General features: G+C 40.8%; 1 protein-coding gene across 2 annotated transcripts in view; it reads left to right on the forward strand.

Moving 5' to 3' along the window:
* The window catches only part of stab1 (stabilin 1), a 347,363-nt gene that overhangs the window by 35,085 nt on the left and 290,376 nt on the right, over positions 1 to 21,902 (forward strand). For both annotated transcript variants that reach the window (XM_073072696.1, XM_073072697.1), the window contains exons 6-10: positions 2,680 to 2,775; positions 3,938 to 4,057; positions 13,193 to 13,389; positions 13,893 to 14,023; positions 19,964 to 20,079. In XM_073072696.1, coding sequence (XP_072928797.1) covers positions 2,680 to 2,775; positions 3,938 to 4,057; positions 13,193 to 13,389; positions 13,893 to 14,023; positions 19,964 to 20,079 — 660 coding nt within the window. The remainder of the gene's footprint in view (positions 1 to 2,679; positions 2,776 to 3,937; positions 4,058 to 13,192; positions 13,390 to 13,892; positions 14,024 to 19,963; positions 20,080 to 21,902) is intronic.

Raw genomic sequence — 21,902 nt, forward strand, 5'->3', positions numbered from 1 at the left:
CTACTTTTCAGCCTCCTGGCCTTAATCTTGATGTTAAAGAGCTTGTAGAGGCAGCTACCATTCTGATGTTTAAAAGCGATTTTTGGCATATACATGGATAGAAAAGTTTTAGAAGGGTATTGGTCAAAGTCGGGCATACGGGACTAGCTCAGACAGACATCTTGGTCAGCATGGATGGTTTGGGCAGAAGGGCCTGTTTCATAAACACAAAGTACACTGCAGATGCTGGGGTCAACGCAACACGTACAACACGCTGGAGGAACTCAGCAGGTCGGGCAGCATCCATGGAAACGAGCAGTCAATGTTTATTAACGTCCTGACGAAGGGTCTCAGTCCGAAACGTTGACTGCTCGTTTCCACGGATGCTGCCCAACCTGCTGAGGGCCTGTTTCATGCTGATTCAGTTTTCATTCCAACAGTAACACAGCTGCTGATGTTGATTTGGTGAACCAGAGCTTTTGGCAATGTTGAGGATGTCATTTTGTGCTTTGGTTTAATACTATTTATCGGCACATGTCTCATGTCTCGTAGAATCTGCTGCACATGCTGAACATTCTGTTGAAAGATCAATTGCCTGAAAAGTTAATCTCTTTTCATTTCTCTACAGGTGTTGACTGATTTGCTGATTAGTGGTTTCTGTTTTAAAATTGCCAGTACTTCCCAGTCAATAGAATCATTACAGATACAATCAACATACTGTATAGAGGAGCGATAGTTATAATTTTTTTAAAGGTCCTGGCACATGTTGATTGCCCTTGGCATAAACTGGCACATAAGACAGGTTCCAGGATTGGCAGGTTTGCCGTTATAAAGGGCTGATTGAGCAGGATAGGCCTATGCTCTCTGGAGTTTAGGCAAATGCAAAGTGATCTCACTGAAACTTATAAAATGTTTACAGTCTCAACAGGCTGAATGCAGGGCAGTTGTTCCTTCTCTAGCAGTGTCGACCCAGGAGTCACATCTTAGGTTAAAGGCAAAGTCATTTGGGTCTGTGATGGTGAAATTTCTTCACACAGACTGTATCTTTGAAATGCTCTACCGTGCATGGTTACGGCAGCATATTCTTTATGCAATATTACACTGCCAGCATGCCCGCTTTCAGACAAGGCAATGTCTGTCATCTTACTGGGCTGTAAATTATCCTGTGTCTCTGGCAGGGAAATTCGCATGGTATCATGGCCACTGATTTCTCCTTAACACTACAGATTATCTGGTGGTGACTGATCTTCCAAAGGTATATCTTTAGGCTACAAAGTGTAATGAGATGTCCTTGGGTTAGAAAGTCAGCAAAAAATGCAAGTTACTTCCTTTTCTGCCCACTTGTGGTCAGGCATTGTTGATTTTATTTTATCCTACAATGTATTTTTCAGAGGAAAATAAAAGAAAAGTTGTTGAAATTTATGATCGCCTGGATTAAGGAGCTGAACAATTTTCCAGTTACCATATCTGATACCAATATCAGATGGTCACATGATCTGATTATAGTTCAGATTAATTATACGCTCCAGGAGACCGGGCGGCAAATTGGTTGGAGATTGTTGCGAAGGGGATGCCAGTGAGGAATTGGTCTGGAGAGTGTTTAGACATTGGATAAGTTGATGGTTTTGGCTGAAGGACTGCAATGGTTTTCTGGTGCCACATTGGTTGAGGAGGCAAATTGGGGCAAAATGTTCAAGAGGATGTCATGAACAGAATTATAAGGGTTGAAACCTGGAGGTTGAAGAGGTCGAAAGGACAGCTGGCATGACAGCTGCAATTTACTTTAAGAGGATATACTGAGGCAGGTACCCTGTGTGAGACTTTGCAGTCCTAATGACGAGGCTGACCGAGTGTGATGTGAAAGCTTTTGAATGAAAACCAACCTGGTCTGAAGGCTGTTTATATGTGGTCCAAAAAGATGAAGATAGAGCATATATGTCAAACTCAAGGCCTGCGGGCAGGAAATTATCTTTGGCCCGCGAGATAATATCTAATTACTATTAAAGCTGGCCCCAGTAATCGAAGCACCTATGGCATATGATATGGCTAATGCTGAGTTTATTCAGGTACCAGGTTTTCAGGGTTTTTAGTGTTTATTCGGCAGTCTTGCTCGGCAGTCTTCTTCATAAGAAACGGAATTTGTAAAGTGAAACACTTTGTAGTTATAGCAGAGACTGAGACACATGAGAGCAGGCTGAGAAAACGGAGGCAACGAAAGCTGCGTTCGCACGCGTCTGACTGATCCGGCCCGCATGAAGCTGCATTTTGCTCAATCCGGCCCGTGACCTAAAATGAGTTTGACACCCCTGAGATAGAGTATTCAGGGTGTTACAAGAGGCTGTGTCTTGCCAGATCCATGTGATGTAATCTCAAATTGCTTTATCATTTGCTCTGAATCTAATAGTAGAATCTTGATCCTGTAAATAGGTGATCAAAACTCTTCTTTCCCTGATCTATTTAGGTCAACCATAATGTAGTCTACTGCTTAGAATTTGATCTCTGATTGATAACCTAATTGTGCTATATAGCAATAGCTATGAATTTAAAAATGGTGTCACTTAGGAGAATAATAAGGTAAAGGCTTGTCTGAAGTGCACATAATATTGTGCAAATGGAAATTGGTGATGGTAATAGAATAAATTAATGCTTAGAATAATATTCACCATGTTTCACTCTATTGTTGGCTGTGTTTATCTAAAGGATGCAAATGTATACATGGAATCTGCAACAATGGGATTACTGGAAATGGAAGCTGCATTTGTTTTTCTGGTTACACTGGGCCAAAATGTGATCAAGGTAAGCATTCTTTCTTAGCGGAGGTTGAATTTAAAATTCATATTTAGAGGCATGGCCACTGCCTCTTTGTGTTCTATTGCTCAGTTCAATGTTAACCTATCAGGAAACTGACAGAAAACAGGATAATGTCTACTTTACACTGATAAATTTTGCTTTTGAATGGGGTACAGTAGCACAATCACTAAGTTACTAGGCTTGCAGTGATTTAGAGAGATGGAATTGGTTGTCATCACCTTCTCAAAGGCAGTTAGGGTTAGGCAATAATCACTGGCCAATGAATGGGGGAAAATGGTTGCAATTATTAAATGAATCTGAGAGAACATTTTTATTAACACCATTATGAATTCCTTTTTTCCACTGGTTAAGTTGTTTTAAACTGTGTACCTTTCAGAATAAGCTGCATGATTCCTTTGAGTGCCTGTTTAATTCCCACACTGTCTTTCCTGTTGACTGGATCCCCAAATACCAAAAATTGTTAATAATTGATTTTAATCTTTGTAGAAGGATGGCAGGGGTTACTCTGCCTAATTTAAGCTTACTAGAAAGCACTAATGAGATTTAAGTATAATGATGTAGTAGAAACATTCACATCAGGTTGGTGCTCAAGACTCTTTTAATAAATATATGTAGACCCATGAGCTGGAAACTCTCTCTTCTCCCTCTGATGAATGTACCAAGTAAATTCCAACTCATTAAATTTGAGACTGATATGGAAAGTCTTATTTAATGTCCTTCATATGAAGAAATAGAGGGATATTGTAAGAAGGATGTAGAATGAACTTTAAAATAGGAAATGGTTGGTTGAAGGACTGCCTAAAATGGGGAAATAATGTGTTTTGTTACCAGCACCCTTCGGCACAATAATTATACAAAAACAAAAAAGAACCAGCAAAATCTTGTTGTAAGAGATCGTGTGCTTCATGTGTAACATCTTGGGATTAAAATAAATCCAGGTTGACTTTTTTATCTTTTATATTAAATAGAATAGCCTGGACCCCATTTATTTTCATGAACAATGTGATTATTTTGTTAATGGCATATAACAGCACAAATTTCAAAGAACTTGTCTTACTGATCTGGTGGGACATTTGGTTCCTTTCATGTTCTATTACTCAATTCAATGCTAAAAGGTTGACGATAATTGTCTGTTGACGTTTTGCAGAGATGCCTGCTTGCAAGGCCCTGCAATGCGGAGAAAACACACAGTGCATAGAAGAAAAGACAGGAAAGTTAACTTGTTCATGTATGCCTGGTTTTCAGAACATTACAGGAACATGTGTAGGTAAGAACTTTGAATCCTCCTGATCCTTTTTCTCAGAATATAACTGAAAATTCAAGAGTGGAAATTAATTTTTAGGCACATTTCCTATTTTGTTTTAAAAATGATGTTCCTGTTGGAAGTAGACTGTAACTAGATAGATTCATCGAAATTATCTTCATCCTTCATTTCTTATCTCCTTTTCCTGGTGGCCATGCTTTTCAGCAATAGATCTAGATAGTTCAAATTACTGTTTGGCCGCCATGCTATGAGCAAATACTTCAACTCATTTACTATTTGTCTTGTCTACGTCAGGAAAGCTGTTCAGTGACCACCATTTCTTTTAGATTAATCAAAGTGTTCTAAGTAATGAGAAGTTACTGATAAAGTGAGAAATGTCAGTGGTAAAGTCAGGAAATGGAAGGCTGTGAACAAAAGTAGAAGAAAGACAGAAGATTCAGGGTAAGGGCTGGGGAAGAGCATTCAGAGACAGGGTTGTCATGAAAACTTAAAAGAATACGGAAGGCCCTGGAAATGCTGAAGTAATATTAGCTCTCTTTATCTTACCATAGATGTAGCCAGCCGTCCTGAGTATTTCTGGTATTTTAAAAAATGTTGTGATATCCTTTTTCGATTGTAACATTCTCTGCCTAATGTTGTCAAGGCAAAAGGTGCCACAGAGCACTGTCAAACAAAAATTAGAAACATAGAAAACCTACAGCACAACACAGGCCCTTCGGCCCACAAAGTTGTGCCAAACATGTCCCTACCTTAGAAATGACTAGGCTTACCTATAGCCCTCTATTTTTCTAAGCTTCATGTACCTATCCAAAAGTCTCTTAAAAGACCCTATCGTATCTGCCTCCACCACCGTTGCCAGCAGCCCATTCCACGCACTCACCACTCTCTGAGTAAAAAACTTACCCCTGACATCTCCTCTGCACCCAGCACCTTAAATCTGTGTCCTCTTGTGGCAACCATTTCAGCCATGGGAAAAAGCCTCTGACTATCCACACGATCAATGCCTCTCTTTATCTTATACACCTTTATCAGGTCACCTCTCATCCTCCATCACTTCAAGGAGAAAAGGTCAAGCTTCACTCAACCTATTTTCATAAGGCATACTCCCCAATCCAGGCAACATCCTTGAAAATCTCCTCTGCACCCTTTCTATAGTTTCCACATCCTTCCTGTAGTGAGGTGACCAGAACTGAGCACAGTACTCCAAGTGGGGTCTGACCAGGGTCCTATATAGCTGCAACATTGCCTCTCAGCTCCTAAATTCAAGTCCATGATTAATGAAGGTCAATAAACCATACGCCTTCTTAACCACAGAGTCAACCTGCGCAGCTGCTTTGAGTGTCCTATGGACTCGGACCCCAAAATCCTTCTGATCCTCCATACTGTTAAGAGTCTTACCATTAATACTATATTCTGTCATCATATTTGACCTACCAGAATGAACCACCTCACACTTATCTGGGTTGAACTCCATCTGCCACTTCTCTGCCAATGTTCAGCTGTAACCTCTGACAGACCTCCACACTATCCACAACACCTCCAACTTTTGTGTCATCACCAAACTTACTAATCCATCCCTCCACTTCCTCATCCAGGTCATTAATAAAAATCCTGAAGAGTAGGGGTTCAGAACAGATCACTGAGGCATACCAATGGTCACCGACCTCCATGCAGAATATGAGCCGTCTACAACCACTCTTTGCCTTCTGTGGGCAAGCCATTTCTGGATCCACAAAGCAGTGTCCCCTTGGATCCCATGCCTCCTTACTTTCTCAATAAGCCTTGAATGGGTACCTTATAAAATGCCTTGCTGAAATCCATTACATCTGCTGCTCTTCCTTCATCAATATGTTTAGTCACATCAAATAGATATTATGATGGTGAGGCAAACTTATCTCTCCGTAACTGGAAGGACATGTTGAGTAGACAAGATAGCCGTTATGCTGATAAACCCAACAGCCTTTTATATTTCAGGCAAAACTCTGCCTACGGTAGCTGGATTAGCTGGTGAATTACTGTGAAGATGACTAAGTAACCTTAAATCCCGGAATCTTCTTCCAGATATTATGAACTGTAACGTTTTAGAAATGAACCAGCAACAGTAGACTACACATGGAGTCTGATTTTGATGTTAAAACCACTATCTTTATTAGCAACTACTTATAATTAAGTAACTTAAACCAAGATAAACAAAAGTTAACAGTGTTATGTGTATATATGTGTTTAAATATAAGTCCCAAACTATACTGAGCTTGGAGGGGGAACAAGGCTTAGAGTCTTGAGATGGTAAAGTAGGGTAAGTTCAGTGGTAGGAGAGAGATATTTGTAATCCAAGGTAAATGTAGAGAGAAGGCAATTATGTTGAATTCTGCAGGTTCCACGATGGTAAAACGAGATAACAGTTGCTGTAGATTTTATCCTTCGTCGTTCCAAATCCACATACGAATTATCACCAAAAGTGACTTGTCACAGGGATATTGTCTTCAAGTGAATTACCGCACCACATACCCAGGCAAGGGTTAACACATAAGTGGACCCCACAGGATATCCACTCCTATGGATTATACGAGGTGACTGTCACACATTCGTTGTGCACTGTCTGCCGATGAACAACCCACTTCCAAGCCCCAGCTATGACAAGCTGACTCTCTCAGAAACTGTTGATCTCCTGGGATTCTGAAAAAAAAACAAAAATTCAGTGAACAGTAGTTCTTCAGGTGAAAATACCTTGTTAATGAGAGAGATCAGACGGGAATGGCCAGACTGGTTGAAGCTGACAGGAGGGTGACAGTAACATAAATAACCATGCTCTACAACGGTGAAGTGCAGAAGAGCATCTCTGATTGTACAACATGTCAATTCTTGAAGTGGCCACTAAGTGCATTTCTGAGCAACTACAACTAATATGAATTGTAAAACTTCTTACATGTTCACCGGACTCTTATTGAATTTCCCAACAAAATGGCTGTTTCCTAGATCAAGCTATCCGTACAAGATTTAATGATGGCTGATCCCTTCCCCTCCTTCTGAACCCCATTCCCAGGCCTTCTCCCCGTAACCTCTGATGCCATGTCCCATCAAGAACCTATCAATCTCTGCCTTAAATGTACCCAATGACCTGGCCTCCACAGCTGCTTGTGGCTGCCCTCTGGCTAAAGAAATTTCCTCGCATCTGTTTTAAATGGACGTCCCTCTATCCTGAGGCTGTGCCCTCTTGTCCTAGACTCCCCCATCATGGGAAACATCCTTTCCACATCTACTCTGTCTAGGGCTTTCAACATTCAAAATGTTTCAATGAGATACCCCCTCATCCTTCTAAATTCCAGAGAGTACAGACATAGAGCCATCAAACATTCCTTGTATGATAACCTTTCATTACCGAAATCATCTTTATGAACCTCCTCTGGATCCTTTCCAGTGCCAGCACATCTATTCTTAGATGAGAAACCCAAAACTGTTCACAATACACAAGGTGACCAGTGCCTTATAAAGCACCAGCATCACATCCTTGCTCTTGTATTCAAGAACTCTTGAAATAAATGCTAACATTACAGTTGGCTTCCACACCACCAACTCAACCGGCAAGTTAATATCTAGTGGTGTTCGGCACAAGGACTCCCAAGTTCCTTTGCATCTCAGATTTTTGGATTTTTTTCCCATTTAGAAAATAGTCTGCACATTTATTTCTACTACCAAAGTGCATGGCCATGCATTTTCCAACTTTGTATTTCATTGGCCACTTTCTTGCTCATTCTCCTAATCTAAGTCCTTCTGCAGCCTACCTGTTTCCTCAACACTACCTGCCCCTCCACCAATCTTCATATCATCTGTAAACTAGGCAACAAAACCATCTATTCCATCATCTAAATCATTAATGTACAGCATAAAAAGAAGTGGTCCCAACACCAACTCCTGCAGAACACCAATGTCACTGGCAGCCAACCAGAAAAGGATCCTTTTATTCCCAGTCGCTGCCTCCTACCAATCAGCCAATGCTTTAACCATGTCAGTAACTTTCCTGTAACGCTAAGGGCTGTTAACTTGGTAAGCAGCCTTATGTGTGATACCTTGTCAAAGACCTTCTGAAAGTCAAAATATACAACATCCACTGCATCCCCTTTATCTATCCTACTTGTAATCTCCTCAAAGAATTCCAACAGGTTCATCAAGCAAGGTTTTCCCTTAAGGAAACCATGCTGACTTTGTCCTTTCTTGCCCTGTGTCACCAATTACTCCATAACCTCATCTTTAATAATTGACTCCACCATCTTCCCAACCACTGAGGTCAGGCTAACTAGTCTGTTATTTCCTTTTTACTGCCTTCTTCCTTTTATAAAGAGCAGAGTGACATTTGCAATTTTTCAGTCCTCTGAAACAATGCCAGATTCCAATGATTTTTGAAAGATCATTTTTAATGTCATCACAATCTCTAACACTACCTCTTTCAGAACCCTAGGGTACAGTTCATTTGGTCCAAGTGACCTATGTACCCTTAGTTCTTTCAGCTTTTTGAGTACCTTCCCTCTTGTAATAGTAACTGCACTCACTTCTCTTCCTTCACACACTACAAGACCTTGCACACTGCGAGTGTCTTCCACAGTGAAGACAGATTCAAAATACTCATTTAGTTCATCTGCTATCTCCTTGGCCCCCATTATTATTTCTCTGGCTTCATTTTTTAGTGGTCCTATTTCCACTCTCATCTCTGATAGATATTACATACTTGAAAATGATTTTACTATTCGCTTTGATATTGTTTGCTAGCTTGCTTTCATATTTCATCTTTTCCCTTCTAACGATTCATTCAGTTGCTCTTTGTGGGTTTTTAAAAGCTTCCCAATCCTCTATCTTCCCATTAATATTTTGTTTTTTTGTATGCCCTCTCTTTTGTTTTTACATTAGCTTGTCAGCTACAGTTGGACTGCTTTGCCATTTGAGTATTTCTTTGTTTTTGGAATACATTTATCCTGCACCTTCCTCATTTTCCCCAGAAACTCACACCATTGCTGCTCTGCTGTCTTCCCTGCCAGCAGCATCTTCCAATTTACTTTGGACATCTCCTCTCTCATACCACTGTAATTTCCCTGACTCCACTGAAATACTGCTACTTCAGACTTTAATTTCTCCTTATCAGATTTCAAATTGAACTCAATCATATGGTGATCACTGTCTCCTAAGGGTTCTTTTACCTTAATATCCCTAATCACCTCCGGATCATTACTGTTCTGGGACTCCTTTTCTTTGTGATTTTTATAAATGACCTGGATGAGGAAATGGAGGGATGGGTTAGTAAATTTGCTGATGACAAAAAAGGTTGGAGGTGTTGTGGATAGTGTGGAGGGCTGTCAGAGGTTACAGTGGGACATCGATAGGATGCAAAATTAGGCTGAGAAGTGACAGATGGAGTTCAACCCAGATAGGTGTGAGGTGGTTCATTTTGGTAGGTCAAATATGATGGCAGAATATAGTATTAAGTAAGACTCTTGGCAGTGTGGAGGATCAGAAGGATCTTGGGGTCCGAGTCCATAGGACACTCAAAGCTGCTGCGCAGCTTGACTGTGTGGTTATGAAGGCATACGGTGCATTGGTCTTCATCAACCATGGGATTGAGTTCAAGAGCCGAGAGGTAATGTTACACCTATATAGGGCCCTGGTCAGACCCCACTTGGAGTACTGTGCTCAGTTCTGGTCACTTCACTACAGAAAAGATGTGGAAACTATAGACAGGGTGCAGAGGAGATTTACAAGGATGTTACCTGGATTGGGGAGCATGCCCTTTGAGAGTAGGTTGAGTGAACTTGGCCTTTTCTTCTTGGAGCGACAGAGGATGAGAGGTGACCTGATAGAGGTGTATAAGATGATGAGAGGCATTGATCGTGTGGATAGTCAGAGGCTTTTTCCCAGAGCTGAAATGGCTAACATGAGAGGACACAGTTTTAAGGTGCTTGGAAGGAGGTACAGAGGAGATGTCAAGGGTAAGTTTTTTACGTAGAAAGTGGTGAGTGTGTGGAATGAACTGTCGGCAGCGATGTTGGAGGCGGATACAATAGGGTCTTTTAAGACACTCCTGGATGGGTACATGGAGCTAAGAAAAACAGAGGGTTAACAGCAACCTGAGGTAATTTCTAAAGTAAGTACATGTTCGGCACAGCGTTGTGGGCCAAAAGGTCTGTATTGTGCTGTAGGTTTTCTATATTTTTATGTTTCTATTACATAACATGCAATCTACTAAAACTGATTCCTTAGTAGGCTCAATGACAAGCTGCTCTAAAAAGCTATCTCATTGGCATTCAACAAACTCACTCTCTTGAGATCCACTTCCAACCTGATTTTCCCAATCTACCTGCATGTTTAAATCTCCTATGACTATCAAAACATTGCCCTGTTGACACACCTTTTCTATTTCCTGTTGAAATCTGTGGTCCACATCTCAGCCACTGCTGGGAGGCCTGTATATAACTGCCATCAGCGTCCTTTTACCTTTGCAGTTTCTTAACTCAACCCACAAGGGTTCAACATCTTCCGATCCTACGTCACATCTTTCTACTGATTTGATGCCGTTCTTTACCAGTAGAGCCACGTCACCTACTCTGCCTACCTTCCTATCCCCCCGATATAACGTGTAACCTTGGACATTCAGCTCCCAACTAAAACCATCCTTCAGCCACGATTCAGTGATGGCCACAACATCGTACCTGACAATCTGTAATAGTGCAACAAGATCATTCACCTTATTTTTTATACTCCATGCATTGAGATACAACATTTTGAGTGCTGTATTTGCTTCTGCATCTCTAATGCGCTGATACTCACCCTGCTGGCTGCAATTTTGTCCTATCATCTGTTTGCCCTTCCTGGCAATCTGACTGCATGCTTTCTTTGCTTTTTTAACTCATCCTATCCTGAGTTCCTTCATTCCAGTTCCCCCCCCCCCCCCCTGCCAAATAAGTTTAAACTCTCCCTAGCAGCTCTAATCAACCTGCCCGGGAGAATATTGCTTCCCTCGGGTTCAGGTGCAACTTGTCCCTTTTGTACAGATCATACCTGCTCCAGGAGAGATCCCAATGATCCCAAGAACTTGAAGCTCTGACCCCAGCACCAGCTTCTCAGCCACACATTTATCTGCCATGTCATCCTGTTTCTCCCCTTACTTGCACGTAGCACAGGTAACAATCCAGAAATTACTGTCCTGGAGATCCTGCTTCTCAGCTTTCTGCCTGGCTCTCTAAATTCTCTCTTCAGGACCTCATTGCTTTTCCTTCCTATGTCATTGGCACCAAGAGATCTGCCTGCTCTCCCTCCCTCACTTGAAAGAAATAGGTTGAGAAAGAGCTTTGCATTAAGGTGACAGAAAGAATAAAGAAATAATGAAAACAGAGGGAATTTTGCAGAAATACAGCCAAAAACTTGATAAGATTTTGCAATGTCTGGTATTGAAATTGATTCAATGTGATAGTTTAAAAGGAAATTGTGTAAACTTTATTTCCAGAAATGCCTTTATCCATAAAATTTGCAAATGTATAATAAAAGAAAATATTGGATATCTATGTTTACTGTAGGAAACATTATTCAGTAGACAGCAAAATTGTAAAATTAAGTTTGTATCAGGACAGAAGTTATTTCCTTAACATGCCTTTCACTAGAAATACCCTTGGAACTTTTCACAGATTCCAACCCATCTTGTGTAACGGATAGAAACCCTTAAGCTGTGGCCTTCCTCATAGAGTCTTTGAGGTAGCTGCATCAAAATTCAGTGGTCCAATCTCTTGGATTGTGGACATCCAAAATGTTCAGCTGTGGACTGATATTTGCTTTGGAAGAGCAACAAAAGGGATATTTCATTGAGCTGAATATGTTCAGGACCAGTTGATGGGTGTCACTGTTTGTGCTTTGGAGTTACGTAAACACTTAAGGGGAAAAATGTATCAAAGACCTAAGGAAAGAGTTGATTTGTAATTTTAGGCAGATGTTCAATAGGTTCATTATCACATACAGTACAGGAGATGAAATGCCTGTCTTCTTTACTGAAGTTTCAGCAAATTTTCTATCTACTTCAAAGACTTTTTTTTGCCTCTGAAAATATATGTCAATTGACCATGTTTGGATAAAGGAGATACCACAGTGTAAGAATTAGAGCATGCTTACTCTTAAGTTAATGATAATCCACTGGTTAGCATTAACGTCAAAATATTGGTTAGACTGCACTTAACAGTACGGTGTATAGTTCTGGTCAATACATTACATGAAATATATGGTAGTAATAGAGAGAGTACAGAAGAGGTTCACAAGGTTGTTGCCTGGAATGAAGAGCTGTAGTTATACAGAGAGTTTCGCTAGGCTTGATTTATTTTTGCTTCACTATTGGAGGGTGATGGTGAACTTACAGAGGTTTATAGAATGATGAGATGCTTAGAAAGGGTAGAAGTCAAAATCTTTTTTTCTGGCTAGGTGAGTCTAGAACCAGAGGTCATAAGTATGAGGGGAGAAATTTCATGGAAATCTGAGTTTTTCCACATAGCGTGGTAAATATCTTAAATGAATTGGCACCTACATGTAGATAGGAAAGGCATGAGGGAGACAGACCTAATTCAGATAAATAGGACTAGCATAGTTAGACATCATCGTAAGCATGGGTGAGGTGGGCTGAATGGGGCTGCTACTGTGCTGTATGTGAAGCGTGGCCAAGTGGTTTAAGGCATTGGACTAGCAATCTGAAGGTTGTGAGTTCGAGCCCCACCTGACGCAGTGTGTTGTGTCCTTGAGCAAGGCACTTAACCACACCTTGCTCCAGTCCACCCAGCTGAAATTGAGTACTGGCAAAATGCTGGGGGTTAACCTCGCGATAGACTGATGTCCTATCCAGGGGGAGTCTCAGTCGCTTCACGCCATGGAAACTGACTTAAGCACTGGCCTGATGCTCGGGACAAACTTTAACTTTAACTGTACTGTATGTTTCACTGTGTAGATGGTGGTAACCACTGGCCCTATTTTGTTATGGTGAAATTATGATATAAATTCTTTCTTCCATTTTGGGCTACTCCAGTTCTGCTATTAACATATTTTAGCAAAATGTTTTTTAGTATTTAATAATGTTCAGTATTTTATGTAAAATCCTTTATTTGTGATTCCACACTCTAGCATTAAATCCATGTAAAATGAATATCTGTGATGAGCATGCAGAGTGTGAATACTTTGATGAAGGAAAATACCAATGTACCTGTCATCCTGGTTACCATGGAAATGGAAAGCTGTGTTTGCCGTTCAACCCTTGCAGCATAAACAATGGTGGCTGTCCTAAAAATTCTACCAGCTGCAAGTACGAAGGTCCAGGGCAGGTACACTTAATTCATCACTGTACGGTTTGCGGGTTAACAATGTTTTCAGTTATACAATTGACATGTTGGTTGCTCACTAAATTTAAATTTGTTGCTGTGAGCTGATCTAATTTAGCTGAACTTGTTCTGTTTACTTTCCTGCAACTTTGTTCAGAAATATATCATAGAAATCACTGAGATTGGAAAGCTCTAAATTTAATCTGTGGATTAGGAGCAATGGGGTGGTGGGGGAAATAGGAAATGACTTTACTTGTTCCGATCTGTGGAGGATGGAAATAGATGCATTTGTATAGGAGTAATGAGAGACATGGGAAAGATGAAGATCGCCCAAAATCTACCTTCTATTCACCACTGAGGCTCACACTAAAAGAATGCCTACTTCCATGGGGTGGTAGAAATATTCTTCACCTGAGGAACTTGGAGGAGAGCTATGAGAATTAAGAACCTCTGTGGTACATGTATGATAGAGTTAAAGATTACAATAGAATTTCCTTTCTTTAAAGTCATCTTGCAAGTGCAAAGATGGATTCATTGGCAACAATCCTTCAGAAGGATGCGCCCTGAGAGAAGTTTGCAAGCCATCTCTCTGCAATAATTCAGCAAAGTGCATAACAGTATCACCTGGAAACTTTAAGTAAGTATTACCTAAGAGTAATGAGCCATATCAAATCTAACCGTTGTAGTTGGATGCAATGAACACAATTTAAATATTCAGAGGTATAATGCAGAACTGCATTTGGCTGAGTCATAGTAAGCAATGACTGAAAGGTGGGAGTGGGTGACAAATTCCCAAGAGTTGGGATTTGCATATTTGAAAATGAGTGACAGGTAGAGCAAAATTCTTGGGAACGTGGGCTCTGATTTGCCCGTGAGATTGAATTTTAAATAGGCATCAGGAGTGAAGCTGCAAATCAGTTGGGATCCTTCTTCAGTTGTGTTATACAGATGATGTTTTCCTGAAGAAATGGCTGGAATAAGCAAAGCATTAAGATATCCCCGGACAATGGCTTTGCATAAACATTTAGTGACACCAGGAAAAACTCATTAATATGGTGATGAGAAATATGCCATTGAAGTCATTGGGCAATGAGAACAAACACAACAATGGTTGTAGTCCTCTTAGCACAAAGCAGGTTGATAGAGGACATTTTGCCAGTCCCAGGATGTCAGTGCAGTGTCCGAGGTTTCAGTGTATTCAGCTACTGTGTCTGTCACTTTTCTCCAACAGGTCAGATTTAGGGAAGTTTGTTGAAGATTTCACAATGATCATTTTCACTGGCAGGTCTCAGAAAGTGAAGCAGTCCAAGCTTTCATGTAACACAGTCAAGACAAAGGCTGATAAAATAGCAAGTAACATTCACAGAGTTGGGGTATAGCTATAGCCTAGAGAAAGGCCAATCAGCTCAATCAATTCTACATTGGCACTAAGCAAGATAGGTTTAACTAGACTACCTCCCTTGCCCTCTCCCTGCAGTGTGGCCTTCTTTTCATAGTTGTGCAATTTTCTTCCTTTTAGGAACCCATCCAAGTCCCCTTTGAGCATTCAGTTTGATTTCAGTAGCCCTCTTTGCATTGCAATCCAACCACAACCATCTGCTATGAGGAAGAAAGTAGTATATGGTAATAACACTTCGTTTTTGTGCTCATAACCTTTATTTTGTGTTCTTTGGTACTTGAACTGTCTACCAATTGAAACGAAAACAAAAAAATGCTAAACTTTCTAGCACCTCCTCTTTGTCAAACTTATGTTATACAGAATCTCAACTATATCTTGATTTGCTGAGACTCCAGCAGTGTCTCCTTCGTGGGAAAATTCAATGTCAGTACCCATGCAATAATATGAGTTAATATTGTTGGTCCTTGATTAGTCCCATTTTGCTGTTCCATGCCTACAGCAGAGATTAAGGTTTTCTTTTATCTGATTTCCTTTCTACTTTCCCTCTAAACTTTCTGTGACCAGCGCAGTTCTTTCTTCTGTTAATGAGTTGATGTCTAGCATGTGTTTGATGCTTTTATTCTATTTCCTATCTCTTCTCTGATACACTGAGCTCTGCCTTTCCTTATCTACTTTCTTCCTCACCAGAATATACCAAGGCTAGAAATGAATCACTTCTTTGAAATCTATCAATGCTGCCTTGCAGTTTGACCCATCTATCTTTCATTCCAGTTTACCTAGGCCAAATCTATACTCGTTCCTTAGACAGCGGCTCTTCTTCAACAGATTATATTTGAATGGCAGTTCTGTATTCATGAATCAATTATCATTGTTTTGCAAGTTTTCCCCTGTTGATACTTCCCCCTCTCTTCATTCCCCTGCTTTACTCCCTGGAACCAAGTCCAGAAATTCCTTTCTTCTCATTGGGTCAGAAATACAGTATATTGTTATAGAAAACTCTCCAGAACAAATTTCAAATATTACTGCCAGTTCACATCAGAATAACTGAAGATCTATTATCACAACTCTGGCTTTTACACAGCTTTGAAATTTCTGTACAGACTTGCTCTTCTCATCAGATATTGCCATTGTTAACATCCTCCGCCAGTTCCATGATGGGATGACTGCTCGGGTGACCAGAGGAGGATGAGAGTCCGAGCCCTTCCTTGTACACACAGGGGTGAGGCAGAGGTGTGTGCTAGCGCCAGTGCTCTTTAACATCTTCCTCTCAAGCTTCTCCACAACGAGATTGAAGACAGCAGCGGTGTGGCAGTGGAGGTCAGATTAGATGGCAACCTCTTTGACATCAGGAGGCTCCATGCAACCACCAAACTCCGTAGAGAGTGGGTCCTGGAGCTGCAGTATGCAGACAACTGTGCACTTGTGGCCCATACTCCGGAGGATCTTCAGACTGTCCTTGCTGTGGCGGTGAGAGCGTACTGCAGGATGGTGCTGACCGTCAGTACCACCAAGATAGAAGTGGTTTGCCAGTGGAGTACCAGTGTCCCACCCACCCCACCTGCCTTCACTGTTGGTGATGAAAAGCTGTCAGTAGCGCCATCTTTCAAATATCTGGGGAGCATTCTCTCTGAGGATAGCGACATTGGCAACGACATCTAGAGAAAGCCGCATTAAACAGGCATCGGCTGCCTTTGGGAGACTTGGGAATTACTTGGCATGAGCAGGTGCCTCACACTGAAATACTTGTAATGACAAACTGCAGAAGTATTGAGGCCATGATCACCCAGCGTCAGCTGCAGTGGCTGGGGCACGTGATATGGATGCCCCCATGTCGGCTACCCCGCAGAGTGTTATACGGCCAGCTACATCAAGGTCAATGCTCCACTGGAGGGCTGAAGAAGCGCTATAAGGATCAGATGAAGAATGCTTTAAGGAAGTGTAAGATCAGACCTGAGAACCTGGAGGATGTTGCTGCTGACCGTATCACTTGGCGACAGCTGAGTAGGGACGGGGTTTGTATTCTGGAGATGGAAAGAACAACCAGAAGACAGCAGAAGAGAGCCAGGAGAAATGCAGCCATGGTTGCCATCACTACCACCACTACCACATATACATGTCCCACCTGCAATAGAACTTGTGGGTCCAGGTTAGCACTGTACAGTCATCAAAGATCTCACTGTTAAAGGAGTGGACATTGTCATTGGATTTCGATGGACAACTGAAGAAGAAGAGAAGAGAAGAAGAAGAATGTAACAGCTTCTCTATTTTTCTTATCTATAGATAAATTCACTTAAGGATATGTTCTCTTTCCAGTGCTGCATACTTCCTTTAAGTAATCCTTCCAACTGTCCGCTATTTATCACCTCCCTCCACACCTTAATCATCTTCCCTATCTATTCTGAAGATCACACAAGAACCACACTGTAACTATCTCTAAGAAGAAGGACTGTAGCTATCTCTCCTTGATGTTCAGTGGGGGATCACCTTTGATCAGATTTTCAGCTGGACCAGCCACCTACAAAAACATGTCAGATTCTGGGCATAATGTAGCAATAACGTGCCTTCAGATATCTCAAAGTCTTTTCATTATCTTCAATTGCCCGAGACAATTACATTCACCAAGCTCAACACTATACTTGCTTGCTACTCTATCTACAATCATAAACTTCCATCCCCTTCTCCACTGAAGTCCTGTGGTTGCGGGGTGTGCTGTCCTGAAAATGCACTACTTGACAAACAACTTCCAAATATGCAACCTCTACCTCCAAGAAGGAGAAAGGCAGCAGTTTCATGGGAGCACAACCTCCTGAATGTTCAGAAATATATTGCTATGTCAGACCTAAATCCTGGAATTCTCTCCCCATATCATTGTGTGAGTATCTTTACTTGAAGGACTGCAGTTGTTGAGTATTGCCTTAATGGAAATAGATGTTGGTCTCGCTAGTCGCTCTCATACACTAAATGATGAGCTCTTGGATTTCCTCATCATGGTACGTGCATTTTATCTGTTTGTCTTCACTGCACTTTCCCTGTAACTGTAGCTGCAACACTATATTCTGCATTTTGATTTCTTTTATTACAACCTTGATCTACTTTTGTATGGAATGATCAGTCTAGATGACAGGCAAACAAAAACGTTCTCACTGTGTCTTTATTAATGTGATACTGATAAACCAATCCTAATACCTATAGCATTGCATCTTGATATAGTTAAATTAGAGTGAATGAAAATTTTAATTAAGGATTGTGACCACAAAATTCAGTAGTGCGTGAGGTCCAGAAGGTTGTTTGTATAGGTGCTGAATTCAGGAACTCCATTCTTGGCAAGCAACACGAAGAAAATGGGTTAATGTAGGTCTGGGTCACAGGATTGGTGGGGTCATGGTTCAAGAGCCCAGAGTGGGCTGAAGCTAAAGGAACTGGCTGGAGAATGGGGCTGAATCATTTGGAAGTAGTCAGGACCTGGAGCAACAGATAAGGTTATTGGCTGGAGAAGATGACTATTATTATCAATGGGGGGAGGGGATGTTCCAGGAATGGTGGAGATTGGAGGTGGGATTATAGGTGCTCTGGGTTACAATTAGCTGCTAAGAGTTTGTGTGGAATTGGGTGTATCTATGTGAGGGTTGGGGCAGAGAAATCAGTATGGCATTACTGAGGGATCAATCAGCAGATTGGCGGTTTACAGTGGAGTATTTAACTTGAAGAGTTACTTCCCTCCTTTTGCTGGAATCCTGGTTTTAGCCATAGTCCGGCATGTCCCCTTTACTGAAGTTGCATTCATGGTCCAATGAATGACTATAATGACCAACAGTGTCTGTAGTCTAGAGTCATAGAAATAATGTCCAGGAATTTGTTGCATGCCATTACGACTACTGTGCATTCTGGTGTGTTATATTAATGTGCAGAAAACACCTACCTCTGTAGAACTGGCAGAAAATCCTCTATATTTTGCAGTGAAACTGAATCACAAAGTATGGCAAATCTTAAGAGTTTTGTCAGCCAAGAGAAACATATTGGAAATCTTTTATATAGCTCACACAAGCTTTGTGTGAACTTTTTTTTGGTTTCAAGAGTTTGTGAAAGAAGCTGACCTCAAGTTTATATCACATTTGTACAGAATTCACCCCATAATGCACTCATGAAATATTTTACTCTGTCATTTGTAATGAATTTATGTTAATGCTTGAAATAAAGAAATTCTTTTATCACCAACAGATGGATTTTTGAGCAAAGAATAAACTGCTAGAAGAAGTTATCAAGTCAAGCATTTGTGTAGTTGTGCTCCATTATAGGAAGGATGTGGAGGCTCTGGAGAGAGTACAGAAGAGATTCATCAGGATGCTTCCCAGATTAGAGTATACTAGCTATCAGGAGAGTTTGGAAAAACTTAGATTATTTTCTCAGGAGCATTAGAAGTCAGTAGGAGATCTAGCAGAAGTTTATAAAATTATAATAAGCCATAGAAAGGGTAGACCATCTTTTTCCTGGGGTAGAAATATCAAAAACTGGAGGGTAAACCTTTAAGGTGAGAGGTTGAAAGTTTAAAGAAGATGTGCAAGGCAAGTATTGTTGCACAGAATGGTGTGTGCCTGGAATGCACTACCAGAGACTGTGGTGGAAGCAGACATGACAGCAGAATTTAAGATAGATTTTGACAGGCACATTGATGTGCAGGAAATGGATGAATAGGCATGAGCAGGCAGATGTTAGTTTAATTTGACATCAAGGTCCATCAGCCATTGTGGGCAGAAGGCCGGGTCCCTTTGCTGGACTGTTCTATATTCTAAGCAGCATTACTGGAAGCAAAGGGGTGGTCAGTGTATTAGGTTGAAACCCTGAGTCCTGATGTAGGGTCTTTACCTGTAAAAGTGAACATACCTTTGCCTACACCAATGCTTTATAGCCCACTGAGTTTACTCCAACTGCTTGTTTTTTTTTTGCTTTAAATCCCAGCATCTGTGGTCTCTTAATTTTCCAGACAATTACTTAAATTTAGTTTGGCTAGATTCAAGAATTGTATTAACATTGTTCATAGGAGTGACAGAATTCGCTAAGTAATATATTTTTAGCTTACACATGGAAGAAGCATTTGTTGTGTTTTTGGCAGCAAATAAATTATATTTTCATTGGCTCACAATAATTGGTTTTATTTTTTGTTGTTTTCTTATTTCTGAGGTGTATCTGCAAACCAGGTCAAATTGGAGATGGACGGAAGTGCATTGGTTCCTTAAGGGAGGTGATCGGAAATCTAATCCCCTACCAGTACAGCATGGCACCAATTACAATGTTTGGTAATTTTCTGAAATATTCTTAGAGTATAGTGCGGGCTCCTGGTATCTAGCCACTGTATTTATGGGAACTGGAGTCATTGTAAATGCTGTCAGACACTGACCTGGAAATTCTCTTGTTTCTCCAACATTTTGAAGTATTACACAGGTGCATTGCACCTTAAAGCCAATCACAATGGGATCTTTTGTGTGTCCACAGTGAATTTCCAGATTATGGATCAGGTCCTTCATATACTTTTCCATTGATGCTGCCTGGTAACATTAACAGGCATACAATGTGTAGTTTGCATCTCTTGCACAAAATTCTTTGTATTTGATGTACCGTGAATTCCAGAGGGTTAAGGTATTCTAATAATCTAGTCAAAGAGCCATCCTACTGAAGCTATTGCTTAAGGTAGTTTGAATACTCCCACAATTCCTCCCAACGTACCTCTACTCATTCACCATTGGATTGCATCTCTTTATCCTTGTCTCTATCCTTCTCGGCACCGAGCCCAGTCATAATACAGCATGCACCAATCATATTGTTTAAACTGATAAAAATGATCATTAGTCTTATGGTCATTTTGACAGCAAATTCTGTGCTAATATTAATTCAAAAAATAGCTTCATTATAATGTTCTGGTCATTTTGTAATTGAAATACAGTGGCATACAAAAGTTTGGAGGCCTCTGCTCAAAATTTCTGTTACTGTGAATAGTTAAGTGAGTAGAGGATGAACTGATCTCCAAAAGTCATAAAGTTCAAGATGAAACATTCTTTTCAACATTTTAAGCAAGATTAGTGTATTATTTTTGTTTTGTACAATTTTAGAGAGAGAAAAACGAAAGGAGCACCATGCAAAAGTTTGGGCACCCCAAGAGATTTGAGCTCTCAGATAACTTTTACCATGGTCTCAGACCGTAATTAGCTTGTTAGGGTTATGGCTTGTTCACAGTCATCGTTAGGAAAGGTCAGGTGATGCAAATTTCAAAGCTTTATAAACACCGACTCCTCAAACCTTGTCCCAACAATCAGCAGCCATGGGCTCCTCTAAGTAGCTGCCTAGCACTCTGAAAATTAAAATAAATGATGCCCATAAAGCAGGAGGAGGCTATAAGAAGATAGCAAAGCGTTTTCAGGTAGCTGTTTTCTCAGGTAATTAAGAATTGGCAGTTAACAGGAGCAGTAGATGTCAAGTTGAGGTCTGGAAGACCAAGAAAACTTTCTGAGAGAACTGCTCATAGGATTTCTAGAAAGGCAAATCGAAACCCCCTTTTGACTGCAAAAGACCTTCAGGAAGATTTAGCAGACTCCAGAGTGGTGGTGCACTGTTCTACTGTGCAGCAGCACCTGCACAGATATGATCTTCATGGAAGAGTCATCAGAAGAAAACCTTCCCTGCGTCCTCACCACAAAATTCAGTGTCAGAGGTTTGCAAAGGAACATCTAAACAAACCTGATGCATTTTGGAAACAAGTCCTGTGGATTGATGAAGTTGAAATAGAACTTTGTGGCTGCAATGAGCAAAGGTATGTTTGGAGAAAAAAGGATGCAGAATTTCATGAGAAGAACACCTCTCCAATTGTTAAGCATGGGGGTGGATCGATCATGCTTTGGGCTTGTGTTGCAACCTGTGGCATGGGCAACATTTCACTGGTAGAGGGAAGAATGAATTCAATTAAATACCAGCAAATTCTGGAAGCAACCATCACACCATCTATAAAAAAGCTGAAGATGAAAAGAGGAAGGCTTCTACAACAGGATAATGATCCTAAACACACCTCAAAATCCACAGTGGACTACCTCAAGAGGCGCAAGCTGAAGGTTTGGCCATGGCCCTCACA

Source organism: Hemitrygon akajei, chromosome 19, assembly GCF_048418815.1.
Source record: "Hemitrygon akajei chromosome 19, sHemAka1.3, whole genome shotgun sequence".
NCBI classification, from domain to species: Eukaryota; Metazoa; Chordata; class Chondrichthyes; order Myliobatiformes; family Dasyatidae; genus Hemitrygon; species Hemitrygon akajei.